The 27870-nt window shown below is 41.0% G+C and overlaps 1 protein-coding gene across 5 annotated transcripts in view; it reads left to right on the top strand.

Moving 5' to 3' along the window:
* The window catches only part of RASGRP3 (RAS guanyl releasing protein 3), a 131505-nt gene extending 107502 nt beyond the window's left edge, over window positions 1-24003 (top strand). For 3 of the 5 annotated variants that reach the window (XM_017870618.1, XM_017870619.1, XM_017870622.1), the window contains 6 exons: window positions 3808-3923; window positions 9588-9735; window positions 15551-15587; window positions 17586-17711; window positions 18047-18405; window positions 22019-22344. In XM_017870618.1, coding sequence (XP_017726107.1) covers window positions 3808-3923; window positions 9588-9735; window positions 15551-15587; window positions 17586-17711; window positions 18047-18405; window positions 22019-22027 — 795 coding nt within the window. In that variant the 3' untranslated portion in view covers window positions 22028-22344. Of the gene's footprint in view, window positions 1-3807; window positions 3924-9587; window positions 9736-15550; window positions 15588-17585; window positions 17712-18046; window positions 18406-22018 lie in introns of all 5 variants that reach the window. The other 2 variants (XM_017870617.1, XM_017870620.1) reach the window with 2 other exon arrangements.
* The last annotated feature ends 3867 nt before the right edge of the window (window positions 24004-27870 follow it).

The following is a 27870-nucleotide window of genomic DNA, read 5'->3' as shown; positions in this document are numbered from 1 at the left end:
TGGCAGGTAGGAACAATTTAGCAGGCACTTAGTGCTACCTGGCATTGGGCCCTGGGGAGAATTGATCAGGAAGTCCCTTTTCCCTTTGTTGTCAGTCTACTCTCTCTTGCCCAGATACTCTCAGCTACTCCCAGCAATTCTCTTTCCCAGGCATTTGCCACCTCTGTCACTGTCAAAAGCTCAAGGGATTGGGGATTAGAATCACTCATGAAAAACCCACATAGGTCCCACTAAGATTCCCAATAAATTGATTACCCAAGGGCAGGAAAGAAATCCTGTAAGTTGGATAGTTTCTCCTTTTGTATAGTTTTGGAATTTTATGACACAGCAGCCCAATGTTATTGAGATTAGAAAAATCACCTAATGTAGGACAAGCCTCTGTCAGAGTTTTCCATGTAGAAAAAGAAGTGCCAATGGGGGGAACACGGAAACATCGAGGGTACAGGAAACTGTGATCCTGAATTAAATGTCGACTTTAATGGACTGGTAGGTACATCTGCTGGTGCAACAGAATTGAGTCTTTGGGACAGAATGTGCTTTTTTCTGGGAGAAGATATTTAAAGAAAAAGAAAGAATGTCTTACATCTTGGATAATTTAGGGAACTAGGAGGTGCTGAAAGAAAAATTTTGTGGAGCGTGTGAGGCAGGAAGGAAAAGGGTGGTGCCAAAAGGAATATTAGTGAGGGAAGGTCTGAGAAGGAGATAAGGTCCAATGGAGCCTGTGGTAGTAACAGATCCAGCTTAGAGCTGGGGAAGGTGAGAAAAGGATCCAGGGGCCCCCAGGGAATGCAAGGACTGAGTTGCAGCTCAGGAATGTCTGAAGCCAGGAAACGGAAGACAGAGCTGTTCCCTCTCCCAGTCTCATTCTACATACTGACTTCCTCTGCTCTCTCTCTCTCTCTCTCTCTCTCTGTCTCATTCTGTCTTCCTTACCTACTCTCTCTTCCTTATTCTCCAAATTCCTTACCATTGGTTCAGTCAAACAAAAGACCTGGATTTTGTGATGAATTTTACTCCACAAAAAATCTACTTGCAGTATAAATATGGATGTTAAACTATAAATAGTAGGCATTCCAAAATAGTTAACTTTTAAGCTATTTTTATTATAGCTAAGTAATGATACTGGGATTTAAAAAATAAAAGGTAATGTTTTCTGATTTTGCACAATTCTGTTACCTATGAAAACGCTTGAGATGGGCTCATTTTAGTCATATTTTTAATTAACTCATTCATTTATACCTAACTACTTCCCAAAATACTCCTGAAGCAACTTGCAACACAGGGCAATATAGATAGATAGAACAGACAGAAACTACTGGGAAAAGGAAAGAGATTAATTACAACTGGAATCAAATTCAAATATAAATTTGTGTACATGTGTTTGCAGAAAGAACTTACAAAAGTTTTTGAAAACCTAATTTTGCAGAGGGCAATGGGAAACTTTTTTGTTCTTTTCTGATTATAAAGGAAGATAGAATCATCAAGAATATTAAAGCATTACATAAATTATAGAAAATAAAAAGCTTTACTTTCAGGTCTTGGTAATTCTATTCTCCAGGGATAACCACTGATAATTTGTAGATTATCTTATATGACTTTATTCTCTATCTCTATGTATATATAAACACAGGGACACTACATACATATATACATGTATGTCTTATGCAACTTTCTTCGAGTTCTTTAGAACAGATTCCTAGAAGTGGAATTGCTGTGTCAGAGAGTAGGCACTTAAAATTCCTGATTGTCCTCCAGAAATATTGTGGCTATTTACGTCACTAAATTGATACAAAAGTTACTATTGTCTCATACCCTAGAAGATGATCAATTACAGTATTTTAAGATTTTATTTAATCTGAGAGGTTAAAAAAAGTTTCATTTATGTTTCTGTAATGATTAGCAGAGCTGAATCACTTTCCATGGATGTATTGACCATTTGTATTTTTATTTGGTGATTGCCTGTTTGAGTTTTGTGTCTTTGCTCTCGCATATGCCGCAAATAACTTGCTCTGTTTGACATTTATCTTAAAATTTGTTAATTGAGCTTTTTTGGTTCAAATTTTTTGCATTTCATTAAATAAAATATTTTTCTTTATGGCTTCTGACATTGATGTCGTGCTAAGAAAGCCCTTTTTCACACAAAGATTATGAAATGTGAAAAGTATTTTCAGCTATTTATCTTTGGTGTTTTATAGCTTTGGGTTTTTTTGCATTAAACTATGTAATACACTAGTGCGGAGGCTCATGCCTATAATCCCAGCACTTTGGGAGGCTGATGCAGGAGGATGGCTTGACTCCAGGAGTTTGAGGCTGCAGTGAGCTATATTCATGCCACTGCACTGCAGCCTGGGCAACAGAGTGAGATCCTGTCTCTAAAAAGATAAATAAATAAATAATATATAATATATCTAGAATTTAGTTTGGAGGTAATTTATTTTGTAAGATTATTAGTCATTTAACGCAGTAGCAGTTATTGGATAATCCATAATTTCTCTGTGGATTTTAAAAGATACTTTTTGATATTTTAAATTCCTATATATACATGGGTTTGTTTCTGGACTCCACTCTCTATGGTAATTCGTATCATGTTGTTTTGATTAATGTAGCTGTGTAGAATATTTGATTTCTGAAAGGGCATGTTCCGCCTCATTACTCTTCATTTAAAATAATTTTTAGCCTGTTTTCAACGTAACCACTTTGATTTGAACCTTATAATCAATTTGTTCATTTAAAGCAAATCCCTACTGGGATTTTGACTGGAATTACCTTAAATGTACAGTTTATTTTTTGAGATAACACCTTAAAACTTTATTTTCTATTGTCATGGTATTGGAATTTGTAAATTCACTAAGCCAATTTCTACTCAACCCTGAGGTTTCAGTTTAAACCTTGCTTTTCCCAGGAAACCTTTCTTAATCTACCTCCTCTTTCCCCTCTACCAATAGTGCTCTGTTTTATTTATTTATTTATTTATTTATTTATTTATTTATTTACTGAGACGGAGTTTTGCTATTGTTGACCAGGCTGGAGTGCAATGGTGCCATCTCCGCTCTCTGCAACCTCCTCCTCCCAGGTTCAAGCAATTCTCGTACCTCTGCCCCCTGAGTAGCTGGGATTGCAGGCGTTGTGCCACCGTACCTAGCTAATTTTTTATTTTATTTTATTTTTAGTAGAGATGGGGTTTTCATCATGTTGGTCAGGGTGCTCTTGAATTCTGACCTCAGATGATCCACCCACTTCGGCCTCCTAAAGTGCTGGGATTACAGGTGTGAACCACCGTGCCCAGCCCAAGTTTTAGTTTTAATTTTATTTTAAATTCATTTTTTTTGGGATGATGCCTTACTCTATTGCCCAGGCTAGAGTGCAGTGGTGTGATCTTGGCTCGTTATAACCTCAAACTCCTGGGCTAAGCAAGCCTCCTGCCTCAGCCTCACAAGTGGCCGGGACTATAGGCATGCACCACCATGCCCAGCTGATTTTAAAAAATTTTTTGTAGCAATGAGGTCTCTCTATGTTGCTCAGGCTGGTCTCAAACTCTTGGGCTCAAGTGATCTTCCCACCTCTGCCTCCAAATCCCAAAGTGCTAGGATTATAGGTGTGAGCCACCACATCCAACCATTACTCTGTTTTTGTCCTCAGCAAACTACTTGTCTTGTATGTTATAAAGACTTCTTGACTTAGTTATCTTTCACTAGATTCTAAGCTCCTTGATAGAAAGGACCATATGCTGGTTATCATTGCTTTCATAATAACAAGTTCAGAGCCTGCCTCACAGTCATTCAATAAATACTGATCTTTCCTTTGCAGTCTGTATTTAGAAACTATGATCATGACCATGACGGGTACATTTCCCAAGAGGACTTTGAAAGTATAGCTGCCAATTTTCCCTTCTTGGATTCCTTCTGTGTGCTGGACAAAGATCAGTAAGTTTTAATTTTGTTTTATTTTACTGCAGCTATCCTAAAGCAGAAAATTATTATCAGAGGAGAGAAGGGAAACTTGTAATTTACATCTTGACAGCTTCAACCCTAGTGCTTTGATGAACCAGGTTTAATTTGTCACTGATTATTTTCTTGGTGTGTATGAACATGACCTGAATGGAATCACAGGGCAGACCGTGTTGTCAGTGTTGAGCACAAGTGCATATTTGTAAATTATCCAAGCACTCCACTTGCTATATTGCCTCTATTGTTTAGCTCTCAACCCCAAAAAATCTCCACCAAAAAAGAGTAGAGGAGAAATATAATTAGATCTAACCTGGGAGAGTCCTCCGCATTAGTGGACCTGAAGGCAATCTTAAAACTCATGAGCATTTAAAAAAAAAATTTTGGCCAGGCATGGTGGCTCACGCCTGTAATCCCAGCACTCTGGGAGGCTGAGGCAGGCAGATCACTTGAGGCCAGGAGTTCAAGACCAGCCTGGCCAACATGGCGAAACTCTGTCTCTACTAAAAATACAAAAATTCACTGGGCATGGTGGCAAAGGCCTGTAATCTCAGCTACTTGGGTGGCTGAGGAGGGAGAATCGCTTGAGCCTGGGAGGCAGAGGTTGCAGTGAGCTGAGATAGCACCACTGTACCCCAGCCTGAGTGACTGAGCAAGACTTTGTCTCCAAAAAAAAAAAAACTTATATATAGTCTTCATTAAAGCAGACGATAGCTGCAGATAGCCAAGAAGCATTCATGCTTTTTTTCTTTGATTGATCAAAGGTTGTCTTGATAAATGCAGAAAAAATATATTGCTTTTTAGTGTCAAATGATTTGTAAAAATTAAACCGCTTTACAGACTAAAACGCAACTCATTAAAAGAAAATAATGATTTGAAAAAAACTGCTGAGAAATCCTTAATAATTTTATTAATAATTTGATTAATTGTTAATTGTACAAGATGAGTTCCTAATTTAAGAATCACCTGTAAGGAAATGCTGGATTTTGTTTTGGTAAATGGACAAATGAAATTACATTAAAATTCTCTAATATTTTTGCTAGTATGAGATATTTTTAACAAATGAAATCTGGGGCCAGGTGTGATACCTCACACCTGTAATGCCAGCATTTTGGGAGGCTGAGGTAGGAGGATCGTTTGAAGTTTCACACCAGCCTGGGCAACATGGTGGGACCTTGTCTCTAGCCATTTTTTCTTAATTGAATTTAAGAAAATAAAATCTGTAATTCAACACAACAAGAAAAGCCTTGACACATTAACATAACTTAAAATCTTAAATTCATCTTCATTATATACCCAGAACAAAGAATACTTTTAAAATAAATTCTATTAGAAACATTAACTTCCTTCACAAAGTAAAATTTAAATTGCCTGCTAACTACCCACTTCTTTGCTTAGTTTGTTACTATTAGTGACATGTAAATAGGACATTGACTTAAAATAACTTCCCAGTCTTCATTTCTTTTATCTGTTGATTCTAGAGACAGAATTGAGATTGTCCTAGCAAATATCTGCATCTATTTCTCTCTCTACATCATCATTATCTCTACTTATTGATATCTATAGAATTGTTTTCTATGAATGAAGGTTTGAACTATTCATATCTTACTTACATGACACTAAAGTTTTGAGCAGTTAATACTGGAAAGTCTCAAAAAGATGTTTTCTCTAAGATACTGTTTTCCAAACGATGTTCCACAGAAGTAGCTATCAATTAGTACTTTTGAAAAAGGAACTAACTAGTCACATGTGAGAAACACGGGGTTAAATCGCATTAAATAGGTGTCTTTACTGTGTGACTTCCCAAAGCTTTTAATAGGCTAAAGTGTGTTACGCTGTGAGTCCCTAGGAGGAGAGATGGGCTAATGTACTGTTACACAAATTTACGTAGCAAGTGATGTCATAAATTTGTGAGACAATGCATTAATAAATTTATTTATCATATATATAATAAAGATTGTTTTTGGCATCTTCGTTATGAAATCAGTGCCCATTCGTTTGAGTGGGCAAAAGACACAAATAGACACTTCTGTAAAGAAGACATACATGTTGACAATAAGCATATGAAAAAAGCTCAATATCACTGATCATTAGAGAAATGCAAATCAAAACTACAGTGAGATATCATCTCATACCAGTCAGAATGGCTATTATTATTATTATTATTATTTTTGAGACAGAGTCTTGTTCTTTCGCCCAAGCTGGAGTGCAGTGGTACAATCTCAGCTCATTGCAACCGCTGCCTCCTGTGTTCAGGTGATTCTCATTCCTCAGCCTCCCGAGTAGCTGGGATTACAGGCATGTGCCACCACGCCAGGCAATTTTTTTTTTTTTTTTAAGTAGAGATGAGGTTCCATCATGTTGGTCAGACTAGTCCATGTTGGTCAGACTGGTCTCAAACTCCTGACCTCAGGTGACCCACCTGCCTTGGCCTCCCAAAGTTCTGGGATTCCAGGTGTGAACCACTGTGCCCAGCCAGGAATGGCTATTACAAAGTCAAAAACTTGGAGGGGCGCAGTGGCTCACGCCTGTAATCCCAGCACTTTGGGAGGCTGAGGTGGGTGGATCACGAGGTCAGGGGATCAAGACCATCCTGGCTAACATGGTGAAACCCCGACTCTACTAAACATACAAAAAATCAGCCGGGCGTGGTGACGGGGGCCTGTAGTCCCAGCTACTCGGGACGCTGAGGCAAGAGAATGGCGTGAACCTGAGAGGCGGAGCTTGCAGTGAGCCAAGATGGCACCACTGCACTCCAGTCTGGGTGATAGAGCGAGCCTCCATCTCAAAAAAAATTAAAAAATAAAAAAAGAAAGAAAAAAATAAGAGATGCTAGCGAGGTTGCAGAGGAAAGGGAACACTTACACACTGTTGGTGGAGTGTAATTCATTCAACCATTGTGGAAAGCAGTATGGCGATTCCTCAAGTAGCTAAAAACAGAACTACACTTCAACCCAGCAAGCCCATTACTGGGTATATACCCAGAGGAATAGAAATCATTCTGTAGTAAAGACACAGGCATGTGAGTGTTCACTGCAGCACTATTCAAATATCAAAGTCATATAATAATACCCATCAATAATAGATTGAATAAAGAAAATGTGGTACATATACACCATGGACTATTATGCAGCCGTAAAAAAGAATGAGATTGCCAGGCACAGTGGCTCACGCCTGTAATTCCAACACTTTGGGAGGCCGAGGCAGGCGGATCACCTGAGGTCGGGAGTTCAAGACCAGTCTGACTAACATGGAGAAACCCCATCTCTACTGAAAATACAAAAATTAGGCATGGTGTCACATGCTGGAGGCTGAGGCAGGAGAATCCCTTGAACCAGGGAGGCAGAGGTTGTGGTGAGCCAAGATCGCGCCATTGCACTCCAGCCTGGGCAACAAGAGCGAATCTCTGTCTCAAAAAAAAAAAAAAAAAGAACGAGATCATGTCTTTTGCAGGAACATGGATGGAAGTGGATGCTATTATCCCTAGCAAACTAACGCAGGAACAGAAAACCAAATACCACACGTTCTCACTTCTAAGTAGGAACTAAATGATGAGAACTCAAGAACACAAAGAAGGGAATAATAGACACTGGTGCCTCCTTGATGATGGATGGTCGGAGGAGCAGAAAAAATAACTGTTGGGTGCTAGGCTGTGCCATAATTTCCCAGTAGGCTTGAGAATTTAGAATCCTGTTTTTTTTTTTTTTTTTAACCTCCTACGCAAAATAGCTTAATTATAGTACAAAAATCAAAGTTATTTTGCATAGGAGGTAAGAAAGGGATCTCAAATTCTCAAGCCTGAGGGAAAATTGTGGCACAGTAAACAGCAACAGGGAAGCCTGGGCAGGGAGTACAGGGAAGAAAGAGATGAAGTTGGACTTAGGTCCGTTCATTGAGACAGAGAGTGCATTATCAGGAAGAGAGGTCTAGCAAGTTGTTGAAGATGTGGTGCAAAAATTCAGGACAACAGTCAGGGCTGCGGATGGAGATGAAGTCTTCAGCCCCGCTGTAAGCTGGAGTCGCGATCTTGTGAGCAAACTCTGGTGGGAACGCTTAGAGGGAGGTGAGCCTGGGGCCTGAGGAATGAGCCTTCAGGGACTCCCCTCCTACATGCAGGCATTGAAAGGAGTCAGAGGGCCCTGCAGGCGAGCTGGAGCAGGGAGAGCTGGAGAGGAAGGAGGAGAAGCGGGGTGGCATGCAATTCCAGGGTGCCTAAGGGGAGAGCGCCAAAAGAAGGAAACATGTCTCCGTGTGACCTCCTGCCAATGAGAAAAGGCCACTGAGGATGTTCTTGGTGACAGATTTGTAGGGTTAGAAACCCAAGTGGCATAAAGAGTACCTGGAAGAAATGATAAAGAGCCTAATGATTTCTCTTTTTGAAAACTTCGGGAGTAAAAGAAGGAAGAGAGAAAAGACACCTGTTGGAGATGGTGGCAGGACTGAGGAAGGGGATTTTTCAGGTGGGAAAGTCCTGAAAATATTTGTGAACGGGGGAAGAAACGGAAAGAGACTGAGCGTAACCTGGAAGGAGGAGAGTCCCGGGGAGGCTGGAGAGTGCTGGACGGGGCAACATTTCCTCTGAGAGAGGAGCCCCAAGAGAGGACACAGGAGGTAGAAAAGAATTCTGAACTGGAAAGGAAAGGTGTGATCGCCAGCACATGCTAATGGACAAAAAGCAATATGGAGCTCACCTGTGTCAAGTGGATCCAATTATTATTATTATTATTTTATTTATTATTATTATTTTTTTTTTGAGAAAGAGTTCTCGCTCTGTTGCCCAGGCTGGAGTGCAGTGGTGTGATCTTAGCTCACTGCAATCTCTGCCTCCGTGCCTCAGTCTCCTGAGTAGCTGGGATTACAGGCACACGTCACCATGCCCAGCTAATTTTTGTGTTTTTAGTAGAGACGGGTTCTCACCATGTTGGTCAGGCTGGTCTTGAACTCCTGACCTCAAGTGATCCACCCACCTTGGCCTCCCAAAGTGCTAGGATTACCGTTAACTCCCAAAGTGCCATGAGCCACCGCACCTGGCCAACTGGATCATTTTTGATAAACAAGAAGTCAGGATATGTGGTGAGTAGGGGTAGGAAGGTGGGAAGAACCAGAGGTTTGTTCTGTGTGGAGTAGATCTGGAAGAATTGTTTCCAGCCAGTCACAGTGAATGGGCTATGAGCCACTAAGATGTGAGTGAAAATATCACCAAGGAGCCTGGACAGGGTCAAGCTGAATGAATTTGAGAATGGTCAGTCCAGTTATTACAGTTTTCTGCCTTTCTCCATCATCCTAATTCTCGCAAACTTACAGCTAGGCAAGGACTAGAAAGATGTCCTTCAGGAAGCTGCTTTTCATAATAAAGACTTTCTGTGCTGCGGTGCACAGGCTACATGTGTGCTTACATGAATATGCCCCTGCACACACACACATGCAGGGTGCACACATACCCAATTTTCTGCTCACTGAAAAAGGCGTTCAATACCTGAAGATGCCTTTTGAGGTTCGCCCTTTCTCTGAGATGTAATAGAGAAGTGAATGTTCCTCATCTGCTTTTGGCCACAAAGGTTTGGGAGGTGGGTGATTCAAGTGTGGCAACTACATAGCAACCTGATACTCAAAGATCCCTCCCTTCTTTGATTCTCTTAACAGGGATGGCCTAATTAGTAAAGATGAAATGATGGCTTACTTCCTGAGAGCGAAATCCCAACTACACTGTAAAATGGGACCAGGATTTATCCATAATTTTCAGGAGATGACCTATCTCAAACCAACCTTCTGCGAACACTGTGCAGGATTCGTAAGTCTGTTTTCCGTTGTTTTCTTACGTAAGTAGTTATTTGCGCGGCATTCTGAAAGGGTAGGAAAATGATACACGAAATAAAGTTCACTGTCTGCTTTGAATCAGACATAAAACGTGATGCCTCCCTGAAATTAAAGATTAAACACCAGAGGCAAGGTTTCGTTATTTTCTAGGAATGCAGGGCTAGCAAAAACAGGGAAGGCTGGCTGTTAACTCAAGAGAGTGGGTTTGTTTATTAATCCCTGCCAGGGAAAAGTGTCAGCCCAGTGAGCCCTGGCATTACCACTAATATTCATAAGTGGTTGCAATTAAGAGGTGCATTTATCTTAGCGAGTTCCTTCCAGTTTTCATTTCATGTGGTATTAGTGACCAGAAATCCATCATGGCATGGTTCAATAATTCACAACTCAAAAAGAAGAAAAAATCTTTTTGGAGAGAAGCTGGTTATAATAATAAATAACATTTACTGAATGCTTGATGGTTAACAAAGTACTTCCATAGACATTATGGTAACTAATCCTCATAGCAAACCCTTGAAGTGGGTATTTTACTTTCACCATTTGCTTATGAAGATAGAGAGGTTCAGAGAGGATAACCCAGGTTCCTGAGGATTGCACAGCTAATCATTACCGGAGCTTGGACTCCGACACAGGTGTACTGACTGTCAGCCCTGTGCTTCACCTACACCACTGCAACAAATGAAGACTGCACGCTTCCTTCCCCCACCTTTGATAATTCTTTGGGAAGTGAAGTCAGTTTTTGATCCTGGCCTTAACAGAAACTCTTGGGCCCTGAATGTCTTCCAGTTGATATCCAAGTTAAATACAATGGAAAATGCGGTATTCCAGGTGAGGGAGGCCCAGCACCCAGATGAGTATGACAATCACCCCTTTTTCTTTCTTTTCTTTTCTTTTTTTTATTTTTTATTTTTTGAGACGGAGTCTTGCTCTGTCGCCCAGGCTGGAGTGCAGTGGCACAATCTTGGCCCACTGCAAACTCTACCTCCCGGGTTCACGCTATTCTCCTGCCTCAGCCTCCCAAGTAGCTGGGACTACAGGCGCCCACCACCACACCCAGCTAATTTTTTGTGTTTTTAGTAGAGACGGGGTTTCACCGTGTTAGCCAGGATGGTCTCCATCTCCTGACCTTGTGATCCGCCTGCCTCGGCCTCCCAAAGTGCTGGGATTACAGGAGTGAGCAACCACGCCCGGCGACAGTCACCCCTTTTTCTAGATGCCGGAGCTCAGTCATGTCAGCTTTATTTGGCAGCCATGTCCTCCTGTTGACTTGTTGACCCATATTGAATTTGTTGCCAATATTATACATTACCAGAAATTACATTTTTCCCATCCCAGGCTCAAAGAACTGACTTTGGGGGGCCAAATGCAAGAGTCTGTGTTCAAGCACACACTCCTCTGAGAATGGGTAAATAAGAGGCAGCCATTACCTCAAAGATGGTCCCAGGTGGTCATAGCAGCTGATGTGACACAGGGCAAAGCCAGTCTAACTAGCTCTCTTTATTCACTGCAGAGAAGGTGAAGTTCTTCTTTAGTATCTCCACTGGGATTGCATGACCAGATCATTTTATCATAAAGCAAATGGTTGGCCAGGTGCATTGGCTCACGCACGTAATCCCAGCACTTTGAAAGGCCAAGGCAGGCGGATCACCTGAGGTCTGGAGTTTGAGACCAACCTAGCCAACATGGGGAAAACCCATCTCCACCAGAAATACAAAAATTAGCAGGGCATGGTGGCAGGTGCCTGTAATCCTAGCTACTCAGGAGGCTGAGGCAGGAGAATCACTTGAACCTGGGAGGCAGAGGTTGCAGTGAGCCAAGATCGTGCTACTGCACTCCAGCCTAGGCGACAGAGCAAGACTCACTCTCAAAACAAAACAAAACAAAACAAAATGATCTCATTTTTCATGTTTCTCTAGTTTCTCTATTCTGATGGAAATCTTTAGAAGTACTTAGACCTGAAAGTTCTGATGTGGGATGCGGCCGTGTGTGACACACTCCTACAGAGTGGGACCCAGTGAACAAAAGGTCAGGCTGCTGGGCCATGGCATGGCTCAGCCAAAAGTCAGGATGATGCATCTGTCTTTTGGTGGGCTGTGAGAGTCAGAAGGCCCTTACCAAATCTCAAGGTCCCGGGTGCTTTGGCATGCACCTGCAGTCCCAGGTGCTCGGGAGGCTGAGGCAGGGGGATAGCTTGAGCCCAAGAGTTCGACTCCAGCCTGGGCAATATAAAGAGACTCCCGCTGCTGCCATCTCTAAATCTAATAATAATAATAATAATAATAAAAACTCGGAAAGGCATGGTGGCTCACGCCTATAATCCCAGCACTTTGGGAGGCCGATGCGGGTAGATCATGAGATCAGGACAGGAGATGGAGACCATCCTGGCTAACACAGTGAAACCCCATGTCTACTAAAAATATAAAAAATTAGGCAGGTGTGGTTGGTGGCGGGTGCTTGTAGTCCCAGCTACTCAGGAGACTGAGGCAGGAGAATAGTGTGAACCCGGGAGGTGGAGCTTGTAGTGAGCCGAGATAGCACCACTGCACTTCAGCCTGGGCAACAGAGCAAGACTCCGTCTCAAAAAACAAACAAACTCAAGGTCTAATCTCTGCTCTCGAGTCCTTCTGTCCTGTTCCTCCCTTTTACAGAGGCCCTGGTTCTGTGGGAGCAGCAAGGTAGACTTTCTTGGAAGTTCCACACCTGTCCCCCTGACTCATTGGAGCAGAGATACTGGTGCTGCATTCTTGACGCAGCTGTGATGAAGTAGAAAGCTCTGGACCTGGAGTCTGGAACCCTGGGTTAAATTTCTGTTTTGCCCTTGCTAACTCTATGTCTTTGACCAAGTCATTCACATCTTTGGGTCTATTTCCATCTGTAAAAGGGAGTTAATACTTACCCACCATGTTGTTGCATGATAAAATACTATTAGACATGTTGCACATCACATGACTTGGAGTACACATTTTTTATGTATTCCTTGATACTTTGAGAGTTTAATTGAAATTTACTCATTTGAAATTTTTACAGCTGTTTTTGTTTTTAAAATATATTTAATTTTATTGGTACGATTTGATTTGATCTTTACTGACACTCATGTTAAAAAGCCCATTGGTTTTCAAAGGAATTTATAACTATAGCTCTATAGATGTGTCATTGAAAGGAATTGTGGGAGAATGATTCCAGTGCCGGAACCATCTGCTTTTAAAATAAATTCCATTTTAAGGTTAAGGAAGACAAACAGACTTGCTCTGCAGAAGATTTATTTTAGAATTAGAATTCCAGAACTGAAAGAGTGTTAGTAATTCCCTTATTTTGTAGATGAAGAAACTGAGGTCTGGAGAAGTTAAGTGACTTCCCCCAAGGTCACACAGATCATTAGCAGCAAAACCATGAGTCACACCCAGGTCTCCTGACTCTCACTCCACTGCTCCTTACACCATAATTACTCCAAATATGACAGCAGCCGGTGGTCTCAAATCCAAGGACTGTGGGAAATACTCCCGCATACCCATCCACATGAGTTCATCCTCTCTTGTTCTTGGCAGGCACACTGGCCCAGTGCCTCTTCCTAGCTATTGTTTGTTCCTGGCTATTAAGTAAGCATTAGCAAACCTACCTCCTCACCCCCACCCCCAGCACTCTTGCTTGACTGTATGTTTTTCAGCAGTTCCTGCAGCAATGCTAATAATGTAACATATCTGGATATTAGGATGTCTCTTCTTAAATCTTATCCTTTCTTGTCCCACCTCAGTGCCTTTGCTCACACATAGAGTATGCAGGAGCAGTGGCTTCCTGTCTTTCCCTCAAGTGACACATTCTTCTTTCCCTCACTAGCTATGAGACCTTGCCAACGGACTTTACCTCTCTGCAAGTCAGTCTCCTTGTCTGTAAAAATGAGAAAAATAGTATTACCTATACCATAAAGACATCATGAGCAATTAAACAAGCTAATATGTATAAAGAGCCTAAAACTGTGCCTCTCACATAGCAAGAGTTCAAGAAATGATAGCTATCATCATTATGATTGCTATTATCATTACCAAGGGCTCTGGAGAAGGAATTTCCAGGTTGTGGGAGATTGGAAATTATCTAACTTCCTGGATCATCACATTCACCTTTTACAAAAGAGAAGCAAACTAGATTATCGTAAAGATCAAGCTGTGATGATCCTGGCCACCACTGCCCTTTTCTGGATCATGCCCCTCTGTCTTCCAGCCATCCTTGCTTCTACTTAGTTGTCAAATAATCCTTCCTGTCCCCAAGACAAAATATTGCTCTGTCCTAGGAGACATTTGCATTTTATTTATTTATTATTATTTTTTTCTTTGAGATAGAATCTCTCTCTGTCGCCAGGCTGGAGTGCAGTGGATCTTGGTTCACTGCAACCTCTACCTCCCAGGTTCAAGCGATTCTCCTGCCTCAGTCTCCTGAGTAGCTGAGACTACAGGCATGCTGCACCACCATGCCCAGCTAATTTTTGTATTTTTAGTAGGGATGGGGTTTCACCATGTTGGCGAGGATGGTCTTGATCTCTTGACCTCATGATCCACCTGCCTCGGCCTCCCAAAGTGCTGGGATTACAGGCATGAGCCACCGCACCTGGCCGACATTTGCATTTTAATATGTATTCTGAAGGACCAAATAGCTGTTAAGGCTCAAAGGAATTTTAGTTTTCTACTTGCGGAAGTTCCTTGTCAAGAAGAAGTAAGGAGTTTTCCTGTACTCTTGAGTCACTTCACATTGGCTGTGACTTACTCTTCTGCAAGAGCGGGACATGCTGCCCACATGTGGGGGCATTGTTCGCTTATAATACACTGTGAACATTGTGAACGGCACCCCCATCAGTCCCAGTGGGCCCTGCTTTTTTCGACATTATTTTATTAAGTAGATAATAGCCACCTAACCCAAACACGAAAAGGTTAGCAATAGTTCTTCTCCAACTTGAGCTAAGCCCATTTAATTACCCATACTGTACACCTCTGGTGAATCTGTCACCCCGTGCAAGATCTGTGGGGAGGCACAGAAAGGCATGGCAAGGCCCTCTTCTTTATGGTGTTTAGGAGTCTGTCTGGAGAGCGAAGACACCACCACCAGAATGTTGCCCCTGAACCCCCGGGCAAACGCTCCCTCGTGGAACTGTGGGCCCTCACATCTCGCCTCAGGGATTTGTCACTTCCTACTCGTTAACCACAAGGAAGTCACAGACTCCTTGGTTGGTAGAATCTGAGCTTTTTCGACATCTCCTACAGCCCTGGCACAGGCCAAACATAGAGCAAATGCAGAGAATGAAGACATGAATAACTAAGATCATTTCCTCTTCTGTATTTTTCCATGGGACAAATACTACTCAGAAAATAACCTAGCAAAATCCAAATGCTTTCATGTGAGGCGCGCTTCTTCCATTGCTTCATTTCCTGTAGTGGGTACCAAGAGCAGCTGGTGTCATTAAAAAGAGGGAGCCAGGGGTTCCCAAAGACCAAGTGGCCATCTCCTCTGTACATTTTGCCGAGAGCGCATCAGGCCAAAGTCTGGCGCATCAAACTTTGGTAGTTTCCCATCCCGGCTCCCAGTTGGCTCCAAGAAAGAAAAGGGAAATGAAACTCATGTTATCACCATAGCTGGAAGGGGCCCAGAGAGGGTTCTTCTATCTGGCAGGAAGGGTGTTAAGAGTGGCTACATCCTGTTTGTGCCTGCCTAGTCATGAAGCTTCCCAGGACTTCCTTCTCAGTGGCCTTGTTTTTCTTCCAGATCTATCCTCAGATTCCCTGACATTCCTTTGTCTTTTGTTACAGCTCTGGGGCATAATCAAGCAAGGATACAAATGCAAAGGTAAATCAATGTTATTTTGTTAAAATTTTTAAAATGTGACATTTTGGTTAAGAATCAAATTTGGTTAAACTACAAAAGCTCTTGACATTATTCAGAATTTCAGTCTTTTGGGTCAATGGCAACTGAGAATGATTGCCTCTGAGGAGGAGTTCCTGGAGTTTTGGAGAGCTAAAATTGGAATTTTATAGCTTGTTACAAACCACTCTTATCAACACACATAAATCTAGTTCTTTTGAATCAGAGGCATCCAGTTAAGGTGGGAATTCTGAGTGGGACAAGCGTAGCTAAAATACTGTATATAAGAAATTTTTCCTTCAAAGAAAAACACTACTTACTATTTCTATAATCCATAGGCACTTCTTCCCACTCACACTTAGCTATTCTTTTCTCTACTAAATCACATAGATGGTAACAGAAAACAAGGAGAAAACTTAAAATGTATTTTTGTCCTTTTCAGTGAATGCATTCCTCTATATTTCCCATTTAATTAAGTTTATAAACAATTGAATCAAATATATTTGACAAATGCTATATGCATGTATATTAAGCATTTAGGAATGTGTTGCTACTTGTACATATATGATCAAGTACACATTATTGTTGTTTAAGAAGTTGCTGGACACTATGCGGACAGTTTATATGGTTCTTTTAAGAATCTTACAATGCGTTTGAAAAATATAATAAAACTACAAAAAGAAACATCTTAATCACAGAATACCTTCAGATGAATGTTGTTCCCCTAGGATGCCTTTTTTCTCCAGTTATTTTCCGGTATTTGCTCCTCATTTTGCATGAACAAAAAGCTTCCCAAATCTCAATGGAAGCCACTGTTTAATGCTCAGAAGTACCTTCCCATTAGTGCTTCTCTATCACTTGCCTTGGTCTAACTTAGATTTTTACTTTCAAGCAGCAAAGATACTGCAAGAATTTATTGCCCAGCAGTGAGTCATTCGTTTTATTCTGCTTTCTATCCTCATACCCTAAAATACACACACACACACACACACGCAGTTTTATAAAGATGAAAATATATTATACCGTTGGATTATCTCTTGTATTTTCTTAATGGCATATAAAGTGAAAAAAAAACTAATTAAAATAAATTGAACACGTCATTAAGACTTTTTGGAAACAAGATCACTTAGGGGAAAATGGGTATTGGAAATAGTTAGAAAGGTCCTCTTTGACGGTAGGAGAGAAATGATGATCTCTATTCAATGATTCTCAGTGAAGTGTAGGACCCTCACCACAGGAAATAATTGTGAACCACCATCTGAAGTGGCCACATTTTTCTACCCCAAGTAGTAATTAACATTCTATTACCTTATCGAAAACATCCTAATGGGCAGTTTCACAGACTCTGCTGCATGCCCTTTCAAAGCCATAAGCAAATACAGAACATATTTACTGAGCATCTGCCCGTCTTGTATTCTGTTTCTATACAAAGGAAGGAAGCAGAAGATGTAATCACTGGCCCTGAAAGGTTTTGGAAATGAAGAAGAGTAAAAAAGTCCAGACAAGTGCTGAATGGAGGAACACCTCACAATAAATGATCAGAGGCAGCAGTTGGCCTGGGAGAGACTAGAAGCTGAGGCGTCTTGCCCTCATCCTGCCTTAGGCTCTCTTTGTGGGGATTCCATCTAAGCCTGGGAAAGACTCTCAACCCCATTTGATTTGCATTTAGTTTTGGGCAAAGGCAACTGACCTCTCAGGCTGGACTCTATTTGCTCCCTAGGCACAATTGCTCATTAGGTCCTCAATTGCATAGAGAATCAAGCTGAGCAAACGTAAGAGAACTTTCGGAACCTCAGGAAGGCAAGTGTGGACCAACGGCCCCTTTCCAGATGCTAGACACACCATGTGGGCCTGAGCTCAACTCTGAAATTCAACACAGAAACTGGGGTTGGGGAGGGGAGGGCTGAAAAATCAAGTGCCACCCTGGAAACTCAATCAACATCAGACACACTAATCATCTGCAACACCCTTGGAATTTTTCAGACTGTGGAGCCAATTGTCACAAACAGTGCAAAGACCTCCTGGTTCTGGCCTGCAGGAGATTTGCCCGGGCGCCCTCCTTGAGCAGTGGTCATGGGTCACTGCCTGGAAGCCCCTCGCTGCCCCCAGGTAATGCCCTCTACCTTCTTTGCTGCCATGGTCTCTCTCTGCTTGCCTCCTCACACTTGGACCTCATTTAGGTTCTGGGTCTAAACCCAGTCAGTCTCTCTAAATGCTAAGGCCTTCTTTAGGGTGAGCAGCAGTGGCTAAACCCTTGAATCATCCTTGCTTCTCTCTGCTTTCCAGTCTCAGGAACATGTAGCTTGCCTACGGCTAATTGAGTTCTGTTCCTCGTCGGTTCCTCTAGGACCTTGCATGCCAGACTCGCGCTGTTTGCACTCTCCTTGATGCTTTGCTATCAAGCAGTCAGATGTCAAATAATCACCATCCTCTTTCACTTCCAGCACAGGATGAGGTGTTTGAGTTCCCTGGAGTCACTGCTAGACACAGGGATTTAGACAGCAGAGCCATCACACTGGTTACAGGCTCTTCTCGCAAGATCTCCGTGAGGCTACAGAGGGCCACCACCAGCCAGGCCACCCAGACTGAACCTGTCTGGTCAGAGGCTGGCTGGGGGGACTCAGGGTCCCACACCTTCCCTAAAATGAAATCCAAGTTCCATGACAAAGCAGCAAAGGACAAAGGCTTTGCCAAATGGGAAAATGAGAAGCCCAGGGTGCATGCTGGTGTGGATGTTGTAGACCGGGGCACGGATTTCGAACCTGACCAGGATGAAGGAGAAGAGACCAGACAGGATGGAGAGGTAAGTGCTAGGTCAACCCACAGAGAAAACCAGAAGAAGGAGGCTGAAAGTGCTGAGAGGAGCGTGACAGAGGGTCTGGGGGGCAGCCTGGTAGTTCTGAAAGCAGAATGGTTGGGAATGAAGACATGTATCGCTTTTAGTCTTGCCACTGGCTACCTATGTGGCCCTGGGCATATGTTTCTTCTTTCTGAATCTCAGTTTCATGATGTAAAAAATTGAACCAGATCAAGTTCTGAAACCTAGTGAAGGCTGTCGTGTATGCGTACTGAAATGATGCCCCAGAAGCCCATGACTATATATCCAAGATACCAGTACACAATACAGATCAGCTTGGTTTTCCAAGCTAGCACCAGGGCCAGAGTCAAGAAAGGCAGTGGAAGCAAAAGACTTTTCGATAAAGGAGAATTGGAAACTTTTGACTGTACTCAAAAGAAGCTTTTGACAGCATGATGGAAAAGGGGGTGGTAAGAATCAGAGATACACGGCCCTTGAGGATCTCTAAACCAGGCTCTGCCTCTGCGTGAGCAAAATCATGCAAAGCAAAGTAGGATGCAGATGGAATTTGTTAGAGTATGCTGACATAGAAATTGATTCAAGATGGAGTTAGATAAATTTATTAGTTAACAGTCTATAGTGTATTAAGAGAAAGGATTTGAGAAAATTGGCATCATATTCCTAACGTTTAAAGCAATGTCATGGAGGACAGCCATTGCCGCCCTGTCAAATCGTTCTCATAAACAGAATATTGGGTTAGGCAGAGATCCTACTGGATCAAGCCAGTGCTCTTTAGTCTTATGGGTGGTCCTCCACATTGCACTCTTCAGGAGACCTAAACACACCTCTCCATACGTCACTCCAAGATGAGAAAAACTCCAATGACCTTTAACCAGAAATCCCCCTAGTTCCTTCCTGATTGAAGGCAGTACATAAGGAGGCCACCCATTAGCTCTGGTCATACAAAGTTTATTGTAACTTTCTGCTGAAACACTTTTTTTGTTTCTTATAACATCCACTTTTAAAAACAGCTTTGAGATATAATTCACATGCCATGAAACTGACCCATTTAAAAGTATACAATTTAGTATACTTTCAGTATGCTTTTAGCATACTCACAAAGTTATGCAACCATCACTACAATCTAATTTTAGAACATTTTCATTATTCCAAAAAGAAATCCTACACCCATGAGTAGTTACTCTCCCCCACCTCGCCCCAGCCCTAGGCAGCCAACTAATTTATTTTCTGTCTCTATAGATTTGCAACACCCACTTTATTTTTAACATTTCCCCCACTGATCATCTTGGCAACTGTATCAGTCCTATCCCCCCACTTCTTTTACTGGCCTAGCACAGTTCAAGCTGGGAATATAAACGGGAATAAGAGAAAGATCATGATTTGGTGCCAACAGCTCTTAACCTGACGTCTATTTAATGACTTCAGGGGGTTCATGACAGCACTTTATACTTTATGTAAAATTATACATGAACATATGCTCACTTCTGGGAAGAGGAGTCCATGCATTAAACAGATTCTCATGCGGGTGTGTGATCCAAAAAAAGCAAAGAATCATCGTGCAAGAAGATTTTCTGGATTCCCTGTCTAGTCACCCCGTACACCAACTCAGCCTGCAGAGGCTATTTCCATGGGTGCTGTAGCTGCCCCTGGAATCTCAGAAAAAGAGCTTCTCCAGGTTGATGGCAGGACGCCTACCAGAGTGCTCAGGATGGCACCCACCTCATGGGCATCTTTGAATTCAGAGGAGAACCTGCTTTTGTTAAACAAATAGTGAAATTGGCCGTGAGCTCACTACTATTGGCCTCTCACAGTTCAAGTTACTTAAACTGTGCTTCTGAGTTAGGAGAAGTTCACAGCCTATTGGGTGTAAGACAATCACATAGGTAAGATTTCCTGATCATTAATCTCTATAAGGAAATATAAACAAGTATCTGGGTTTTTAAAAAAATTTAAATTTGTTTTCTGGAAATTGAACTTTTATATTCAAATGCTCTCTTATCCTTTCTGTGTTCTTATCTCTCTTTTTTTTTTATTTTTTTGACAAAGTCTCACTCTTTCACCCAGGCTAGAGTACAGTGGCGCAATCTCGCCCCGCTAGTTTTTGTTTTTTCAGTAGAGACAGGGTTTCACCACGTTGGCCAGGCTGGTCTCGAACTCCTGACCTCAGGTATTCTACCTGCCTCGTCCTCCCAAAGTGCTGGGATTACAGATGTGAGCCATTGTGCCTGAACATGTTTTTCTCTCTTAAAGCACAGGGATGATTCACTGACCCCAAGTATTTAATTTCATCTGTGCTAATTAATGAAGGAAGTATGCTCTTACATGAAATGCATATGTATGGTATATAGTCTCAATCCCATTGAAATCAGTAACAAATGAGATGTTTGCCCTGTTTAGGGAATAAGCAAGAAGGAAAAAAAAAATGACAAAATTATACCCAGGGGTTGAATATGTAGACAAAGTAGTTTTTAAATTTAAGATTTTTTTTTTTTCTGCCAGGCGAGACCAATAAATGGCATTAGGAGCACTGACCTACACATTTATTATTTAGTATCAGATGATGTTTGTGAGTCCTGTAGTTAAAAACTGTAGAACGCAGAAAAGGTACTTGTGTTTGTAATCCGTGTATTTCCTCCAACAGAGTTCCAGGATTTATACTCATTTTAAAATATAAGGGTATGAACATTTTTTGTGGCAGTGTACCTCACTCACCAACGACCACAGAGCCCCTGCATGTCAGAACAGGTCAAGATTACTCTCTTGGCAGTAAGAATACATGTATTTCCTTTAAACTTCTTTTATTTTCCTTTATCTTCTACTAAATTAAATTTAGTCAACAAATATTTATCATAAAAGCATTGGGAAATGCTGACTAAATAAAATGGAATATGTTTGTGAATATATGTTATATACATATATAGTCATACATATGTACATATACATATGTAGATTGACAGGTTTTCTCAGTGCCCTTATGCACTAATTTACACTGTGGATTTCTAAGAGGGAAACCTTTTAACAAGAATCATTTTGAGGGACTAATGATTTGTGGTATACCCTTAAAGGTCAACATCCTAGTTGGACTCCATATAGGAGTCTTCAAGAGTTCATGTGCTAGGTGAACTACGTGATCTCTCTCTCTTTTTTTTTTTTTTTCTGAGACAAGCTCTCACTGTCCCTTAGGCAGGACTGCAGTGGTGCAGTCATAGCTCACCACAGCCTTGAACTCCTGGGCTCAAGGGATCCTCCCATCTCAGCCTCCTAAGTAGCTGGGCCAGCAGGCATGTGCCACCACACCCAGCTGGTTTTTATTTATTTTTTGTAGAGACGGGGTCTTGCTATATTTACCAGGCTGGTCTTGAACTCCTGGTCTCAAGTGATCCTCCCACCTTAGCCTCCCAAAGTGCTGGGATTATAGGTGTGAGCCACTGCACCCGGCTACCTATGTGATCTCCTAATTCCCACTAAATCCTGAGACTATGAGGTACTGATCATTTCAGATATTCCCTCAAATTCATCTGAAAAACTGCTTTCTAGGAACATTCTTACTTTGTTACACGAGATCCAGCCATGCAATAGGTTCCAATTTGTGTTTCAGGATGGCTGACTTCAGGCTGCGGAAACTGAAGGCAATAATGTTGGCTTTCGGAAGGGCAAGATGAGAAACTCTGAAGAAAGCTCTGACTCTCAGGAAGTTATCTGGAAAGATACCTGGATGTTTACTGCCTTGGGACACTGTGGGATCTCCATGTTTGGACTATGGGACAGAGAATTGACCCTAACTATGAACTATTTATTTCCTGCTCCCCTAACCCTAGTTAAGTGCCACAAAGACTGTGTTATGTAGTCAGAATTTTTTTCATGTATCTTTCTCTAGAGCCATTTATATACGGGTGAAACGAAAGCTTTTTTGCATGTACTTGATACTCATTCTGTAAACTCAGACTTCGCTTTTTTTGTGAGAATATCCTTTCAATACTTTTGTAAACTTTTGTGTGTGCTGTGGCGGGGAACAGTTAACAAAGGTAACAAGGAGATGATTTAGAGGTTTTTTGTTTGTTTGTTTGTTTGTTTGTTTGTTTTTGGTGTGCCTTTTGGATGGGACCAGGACTTAACATTTTCCTGAGGACAAGGAAGCTCTTCAGACACTGGAATGCAGTGATTCTTCTAATGATGGTCAACTGCAATGAGAAGCTATTTACATTGTTCCTACCATACAGTTGCTATGATATGTAACAAGTCACACATGTATATATCACACAAGTCTTACCAATTCTGCATCACTAGGAAGCTATGGCATGGTCGTGAAAACTCTCCTAATACTTATAATAGCCATGGAAGAAAATTATGCTTGTCCCTTCTGACTGCATTAAGCCATCTTTCTTAAGATTCCTGAAGTAGAAATAGCAATTAAGAAATAAATTCAAGTTTTGAAGGTTAACATTTAGCAGAAAAACAAACCATTGAATCAGCTACTAGGTGATATGCAAAACAACCATCAATTTTTTAAAACTCAAGAATTTCATGAAAAAACAAAGAAACAAAAAAACAAACTTTCGGTTGTAAAAGAGAACCCTTGTTCTCTTCCTAAGAAACGGCCTTCCACAATTAAAGAATATTCATAGAAAGAAAATAATCACAAATCATATTTGATTAACATTTCATTTAAGCTTTTAAAATATCAATCTTTTAAGTAGCTCCCATTTACCCAAAATAACTAGTTCTGGTTCTATTTCTTCCATGATTAGAGGAGAGAGAACTTGATTCAAGATACTGAGAAACAGAGATGGGACTGAGCTTGTGAATGACAGGAATGATCTGTTACCAGGTGACTAGTCGGAAACTACTCCACAGAGGTGCACTGGTCTGCATTTGGGGGCTAAAGTGTATATATTCCATTTAAAATAGAATTTGTTTGTATTTGGGGCAGTCTTCAGTAAAGCCTTTCTCCTTTCTTTTCTCCACTGAGGACAGTTCTGCTCAGCAAAATTGTTGAGTACCTGTTCTGGCCAGGTCCCATGCTATATGCACAAAGTTAAGAAAAACTTGGTCTTGGCCCTTGGGAGCTGACAGCCCATGGGCATTAAGGCAAAGTGGTTCCAGTGATTTAAAATATGGTTCCAAATATGCTAAAACCAACTTGTGCCAACCAGATTTACAGATTGGAAATACTGCAGATGAAGTGATCAGTTGAGGGAGCTGTGATTAAGCTGGATAATAAGAGAACACGCCACCTGTGAGCACTCAGAAGGCAGTCATCCCTAGATGTTGGTTTCATGTATATTACACTATCTGCTACTACCCATAAATGCAATGATATGTATGTTAACAACATTAAAAACAGAAAACAGCAATCTAAGTACAGGAAAGCTTTTTTGTGTGTTTAAAAAAATGGAAGAAAATTCAGGAAGAAACGTGTTAATAAACATTGTACTGTTCTTTTGCTTCTCAAAGGAATTATTCACTTGCCACTTTGGTTATTTTTGAGTTTTCATACATAGGAAGTTTTATATTGTCAGCCTTCCTATGATAAAGATATTAAATGTAACGAGTAAAAAATAAAAAAGAACAAATAACTGTGTATATACATATATAAATTACATATGTGCCTATATATTGTGTGTGTATATACACAGTAAGTCCTCATTTGTCCATAGATTCTTGGAAACTGCTACTTTAACAACTTGAAGTTGGTCTTGAAACAACTATAACAAGACCAACTTTTTTTCTCATCAACGTTGTAATGAAAGGAAATTGAATGAAATCACCTTGTGGAGGACCAGTTTGAACACTTCATTTGACTTAAAGTTGCTGTTCTCAAGAACCTACAGACCATGTTAAGTGAGGACTTATTGTATACACGCATGCGTGCACACACACACACACACACACCCCTACCTATTATTACTTTGCTGAAGAATAATTTAAGTCTATGACAAAACTGCCTTATAATTTTGATTATATCATTTACTGACAACCAATGACTCTGATGTTTTCAATCTATCAATTTCCCATAATCAGTAAAATAAACAAAATAGGCAAATCCATGATGGGGCAAAAAGAACAATCACAATTGACTCCTCCAGACCTTAATTTTGTAGGTTTGATGATCACTGTCACCCAGAAAATTGAAAGAAAAAACAAAAGCAAACTCTTAACAATGAAAATGAGGTATGAGGGCAGGATTTATTAAATGTTTTAATTGCATCTTCATTGGAGCATCTACGAATTGACGGATGCTTTCTCAGATCTGCCTAAACCAGAGAAGCCATGATTGGTTATTTGAACCCTTATGTTGAGTGGATATCCTCTGAAGCAATAATGTCCCCAGATTTTCATGGTAAGTCTGTACAATGGACAGAGGAGTTTGCAATTTAAAAATGAAGGCAGGACTTCTACAGAAGAGAATGTCAAACTGTTATTGATGGTAGGAAGCTTAATTATTCCTAAGATAAATATCTTAATTTTGCCAAATATAAAGCTCTAGAATGACTGAGGAAATCAATTCAGTGAAACCGCACCACAAAAGTGTACCTTTAGCACGCATTTCCCAACCAGATTGAAATCTCATCTTGGCTGCTTATAGTCATGGAATCCTGGGCAAGTCAGGTACATCTATTTGAGCCTCAATTTCTTCATTTGAAAAAGAGAGATTTCACCACCCTCTTCAACTACCTCATAGAGTTTTGGTAAAGATCAGGTCAGATAATATATGTAAAAGTATTTGTAAAGATCTTATGTTGTTATTATTTTGCAGTTAAGCAGGATTCTTCTCTAAAATTGTTTCAAGAGCCCAGATTTTCTGTATATTATATGGCTGTGTATTTGGAGGCTCTAAACCCAATATTTAACTAAATTTTCTGTTAAAAAAAAGATTTATGGTGGCTCACGCCTATAATCCCAGCACTTCAGGTGGCTGAAGTGGGTGGATCATAAGGTCAGGAGATCAAAACCATCCTGGTTAACATGGTGAAACCCCGTCTCTACTAAAAATACTAAAAAAAAAAAAAAAAAAAAAAAAAAAAAAAAAAAAAAAATTAGCCAAATGTGGTGGTGCACACCTGTAGTCCCAGCTATTTGAGAGGCTGAGGCAGGAGAATGGCATGAACCCGGGAGGCAGAACTTGCCGTGAGCTGAGCAGAGATGGTGCCACTGCACTCCAGTCTGGGCGAAAGAGCAAGACTCTGTCTTAAAAAAAAAATAAAAAAACATTTAAACAGAAGTATTAATGAAAATAGTCAAAAGAGATTTTCTTATTTCTGGCACTATGTGTGTGTAGGATTAGTTCTGGTTTGATTGTAATACTGACTAGTCTTGTCCTGTTTGAAAATAGACCAGCAAGATTAAGAAACCAAATGGGTAAAATGTCAATGAAGTTAGAGAAAAATCCATATACTGGGTATATGTAAATGGGATAAAACACAAATATATTTAAAAGGCTGGCTCTTAAAAGAATTTATTAGTTTACTACAGGGAGACAGGAGGAAAACAAATGCTACTTTTTAAAATAAAAAGCATCTACTTGATAACTGGAATGTCTTTTACAACTATTGAAGCTGGGTAAGTATAGGAAACTACTGGGCATCTTAAGCCTTAATCAGGAAATGGCTTCCTCCTGGCTGCATCCAAAACGTGCTGGCCTAAGTCTAGAGAGCACTCAGACCTCAAACAAAAATGATTATCTTGTGTCTTAAAAATGTTACTAGCATATCATGTTGGAATTCATGCCCATTCAGAATCTAAGTGACATGCAGTTTATCCACAGGAGCATAAAGGAAGAATTACTTGGAGCATTCTACAAGGCAACTGGCCTGAACACCTCAAAAACAAAATATCATGAACAGATAAAGGAGGGAAAGGGCAATTTTGAATCAAAAAAGATTGAATGAAACACAATAGTGAAATGCGATGTTACAAACCTTGATTGGATTCTGGGTCAAATATTGAAGAAAGCAGTGGCTCACGCCTATAGTCCCAGTGCTTCGGAAGGCTGAGGCAGGAAGACTGCTTAAACACAGGAGTTCGAGGCTGCAACGAGCTATGACTGTGCCACTGCAATCCAGCCTGGGCAACAGAGCGAGACACTGTCTGGATTAAAAAAAATAATAAAAGAAAAAAGTAAAGCAGGCATTTGCGGGGGCAACTGGAAAGATTTAAATATGGAGTATAGGCCAAGTGCAGTGCCTCATGCCTGTAATCCCAGCACTTTGGGAGGCTGAGGTAGGCAGATCACTTGAGGTCAGGAATTCGAGACCAGCCTGGTCAACATGATGAAACCCCTGAAAAAACCGCAAAAAATACAAAAATTAGCCAGGCGTGGTGGCGCACGACTGTAATCCCAACTACTTGGGAGGCTAGGCAGGAGAATAGCTTGAACCAGGGAGGTGCAGGCTGCAATGAGCCAAGATCATGTCACTGCACTCCAGCCTGGGTGACAGAGTGAGACTGTCTCAAAATAAATAAACAAACAAACAAACAAATAAGGAGTATATATTAATTGAACTATTGTATGAATGTTAACTCACTTCAGTGTGGTAACAATTTTATGGTTATGTAGGAGAATCTCTCTTTTTAGGAGAAGTAGTTAGGGATAGAGTATCAATATTTGCAACTTTCAAAGGGTCAAAATTTTTTAAAAGTTTCTTTTTTTTTTTTTTGAGACGGAGTCTCGCTCTGTCACCCAGGCTGGAGTGCAGTGGCCGGACCTCAGCTCACTGCAAGCTCCGCCTCCTGGGTTTACGCCATTCTCCTGCCTCAGCCTCCGAAGTAGCTGGGACTACAGGCGCCCGCCACCTCGCCCGGCTAGTTTTTTTGTATTTTAGTAGAGACGGGGTTTCACCATGTTAGCCAGGATGGTCTCGATCTCCTGACCTCGTGATCCACCCGTCTCGGCCTCCCAAAGTGCTGGGATTACAGGCTTGAGCCACCGCGCCCGGCCTAAAAGTTTCTATTTGTGCAGAAAGATAAAAAGAAATGTGGGAAAATACCAAAATGTTGACTCTAGGTAAAGGGTACATAGATGTTCATTGTACTATTTTTTAAACTTTTATAAAGGTTTGTGATTTTTTTAAAAAGTTGGGGGAAAATAAATCATTATTCCTTTTCTTACTGGAAATCATTTAAAAAAGCATCAATGAGAATAAAACAAAAAACAATTTCAATTTTCAGAAAAAGCTGGTGAGAACTGAAATCCTGGCCCAACAAAGGAAAGATGGTCAAGAGCATCAGGGACTTGCAGGAAGGAGGACAAGGACTGACATCGCTCTGGGAGAGAAGGATTCAGTAGCTGCAAGTATTTAAAACACATACACAAGGCCGGGTGTGGTGGCTCACCTATGTAATTGCAGCACTTTGGGAGGCCGAGGTGGATCACTTGAGGCCAGGAGTTCAAGACCAGCCTGGTTAACATGCTGAAACTCCATCTCTACTAAAAATACAAAAATTAGCTAG

Source organism: Rhinopithecus bieti, unplaced genomic scaffold, assembly GCF_001698545.2.
Source record: "Rhinopithecus bieti isolate Rb0 unplaced genomic scaffold, ASM169854v2 scaffold_5341, whole genome shotgun sequence".
Taxonomy (NCBI): Eukaryota; Metazoa; Chordata; class Mammalia; order Primates; family Cercopithecidae; genus Rhinopithecus; species Rhinopithecus bieti.
Note: the sequence above shows the minus strand (reverse complement) of the source record. Positions and strands in the feature narration are given on the sequence as shown.